At 70.3% G+C, this 2,275-nt stretch overlaps 1 protein-coding gene across 1 annotated transcript; it reads left to right on the forward strand.

The window, feature by feature from the left end:
- Positions 1–225: 225 nt before the first annotated feature.
- Positions 226–2,039, forward strand: NANOS3 (nanos C2HC-type zinc finger 3). The gene is made up of 2 exons (XM_074567080.1): positions 226–1,339; positions 1,664–2,039. The coding sequence occupies exon 1, from the start codon at positions 515–517 to the stop codon at positions 1,319–1,321; it is 807 nt and encodes a 268-aa protein (XP_074423181.1). The 5' UTR covers positions 226–514; the 3' UTR covers positions 1,322–1,339; positions 1,664–2,039.
- Positions 2,040–2,275: the final 236 nt, after the last annotated feature.

Raw genomic sequence — 2,275 nt, forward strand, 5'->3', positions numbered from 1 at the left:
GGAATTCTCCCCGGGATTCAGATTTTTGGGGGATTCCTCCCAGGATTTGAGATTTCGGGAGATCCTCCCCGGGATTTCAGCTTTTGGGGGGATTCTCCATGGAATTCAGGTTTGGGGGATTCCCCCCCCGACCCCGGTTTTGGGGGAATCCTCCCCAGATCCGCGTTTCGGGGGAATTCTCCCCGGGATCGGGGCTTTCTCCGCTTCACCCCCCCGTTTCCCCCCAAATCCCGGCCCTTTTCCCCAATCCGGCTCCGTGCGGGGGGAGCAGCCGGTGACGATCCCCCGAAACCGCGGCGGGATTCGGCGAGGGGGGTCCCGGGAGGGGGTTGGGGGGGGGAAGCGGCGCAGACACCCCCCACCCCCCCTCCCCGCCGCCGTGGGGCAGCCGGGCCGGCTCCGGGGGCGGGGGAGCCGGTGCGACCGTCCCAAAACCGCCCCGACCCACCCCAAAAGCGCCGCGACCCGCCCCGAAAGCGCCCAGTGCCACCCGGCACCGCCGCGGGGCGCGAGGATGGAGCCGGGGCCCGACTTCGACATGTGGCGCGACTACCTGGGGCTGGCCACCGCGCTGGCCACGCTGGCCACCGCCTGCCGGGAGGATGGCCACGGCCACACGGCCGCGGCGGCATCGGCAGCACCGGCAGCAGCAGCGTCGGCAGCACCGGCAGCGGCATCGTCGGCCTTGGCGTCACCACCCTTGGCGTCACCGGCGTTGGCATCCCCGGCATTGTCGGCGTTGGCATCCCCGGCATTGTCGGCGTTGGCGTTGGCATCCCCGGCGTCGGCAAACCCGGCATTGTTGTCGTCGGCGTTGGCATCACTGCCATCGGCACCGTCGGCGTTGGCATCACCAGCATTGGCATCATCATCGTTGGCATCCCAGGCGTCAGCGTCACCGGCATCGGCGTCCTCGGCCTTGGTGTCACCGGTGGTGGTGTCACCGTTGTCATCACTGGCGTCACCGGCATCGGCGTCACGGGCATCGACACCATTGGCCCTGGCGCCACCGGCGTTGGCATCCCCATCATCGGCCCCCCCGGCGCAGGCCACCGCTAGCCCCGGGGCGTGCGCCTTCTGCCGGCAGAACGGGGAGGCGGCGGCGGTGTGGCGCGGGCACAGCCTGCGCGACGCCGGGGGCCGGGTGCTGTGCCCGGTGCTGCGCGGTTACGTCTGTCCCCAGTGCGGGGCCACCCAGGATCGGGCCCACACCAAGCGCTTCTGCCCCCTCACCCGCCACGGCTACGCCTCTGTCTACGGCCGGCGCCCGCCCCGCGCCAACGCTGCCGGCCACCGCCGCGGCCACAGCCACGAGAAATAGCCGCCGCCGAGCCCGCAGGTACCGCTGGGGTTTTCGCGCTGTTTGCCCCAAAAATGGGGCCAAAGCGGGGGGTTGGGGGTTCCGCGGGGCGGGGACGGGCGGCACCGGCAGCACCGCGCCGGGGGCCACAGCCGCTGCCTGCACCGCAGTGGGGACACAGGGCAAGGAACGGAGCCGGAACGGGGCACGGCGAGCTCCTTGGGGCAATTAGCGCTAATTATCGGCGGGCAGCGCGGTGCCCATGGCGGCGCTAATTAACGGAGGGGATCATGGTGCTAATTAACGGCGGGCAGCGCGGTGCCGGTCCCGGCAGCCCCGGTGCTCTCCCGGTTTCCTTTCCAGGCGCTCCCACCTCCGACGAGACGGCGTTTTCCCCGGCACCGGTTCTCCCCGTTCCCTCCCCGCCCGGCGCGGCCCCGCGGCACCCTCCCGGCGGAGCTTTGGTGGCGGCACGACGCCGACGGAAAAAAAAAAAAAAGAAAAACGCCAAAAAGGGGGGATTTTTCCCCAGCACCCCCACGGCGGGGGCGGCGCTGGCCGGGATTGGGGTTGTTGGGATTTGGGTTGGGATTTGGTTGAGATCTGGGGATTTGGGTTGGGATTTGGGTTGGGATTTGGCTTGTTGGGATTTGGGTCGGGATTTGGCCGTCCCGGCAGCCCCATGGCGCGACGGCCGGCACCCGTGGGTTCCTCACCGGCTCTTTCCACGTTGGGCGAGGGACGGCGTTTATTCGGAGCAGCCCGGGCAGAAACGCCGGGTTTGGTTAATAAAGGCTTTGTCATCGCCGGGGCCCGGCTCCGGCACTACGGCTCCGGCACTACGGCTCCTTCCACCTCCTCCCGCCCGGCGCCGGCACCGGCCACCGGCTGCGCCGCCCCCTCGGCTTCCGCAGGGCCCCCAGGCCCCGGTGGGCGCTCATGGCCAGGCGGCTGCGGGGCACCCGTGTCACCGCG

The sequence above is a fragment of the Larus michahellis genome, chromosome 25 (assembly GCF_964199755.1).
Source record: "Larus michahellis chromosome 25, bLarMic1.1, whole genome shotgun sequence".
NCBI lineage: Eukaryota > Metazoa > Chordata > Aves > Charadriiformes > Laridae > Larus > Larus michahellis.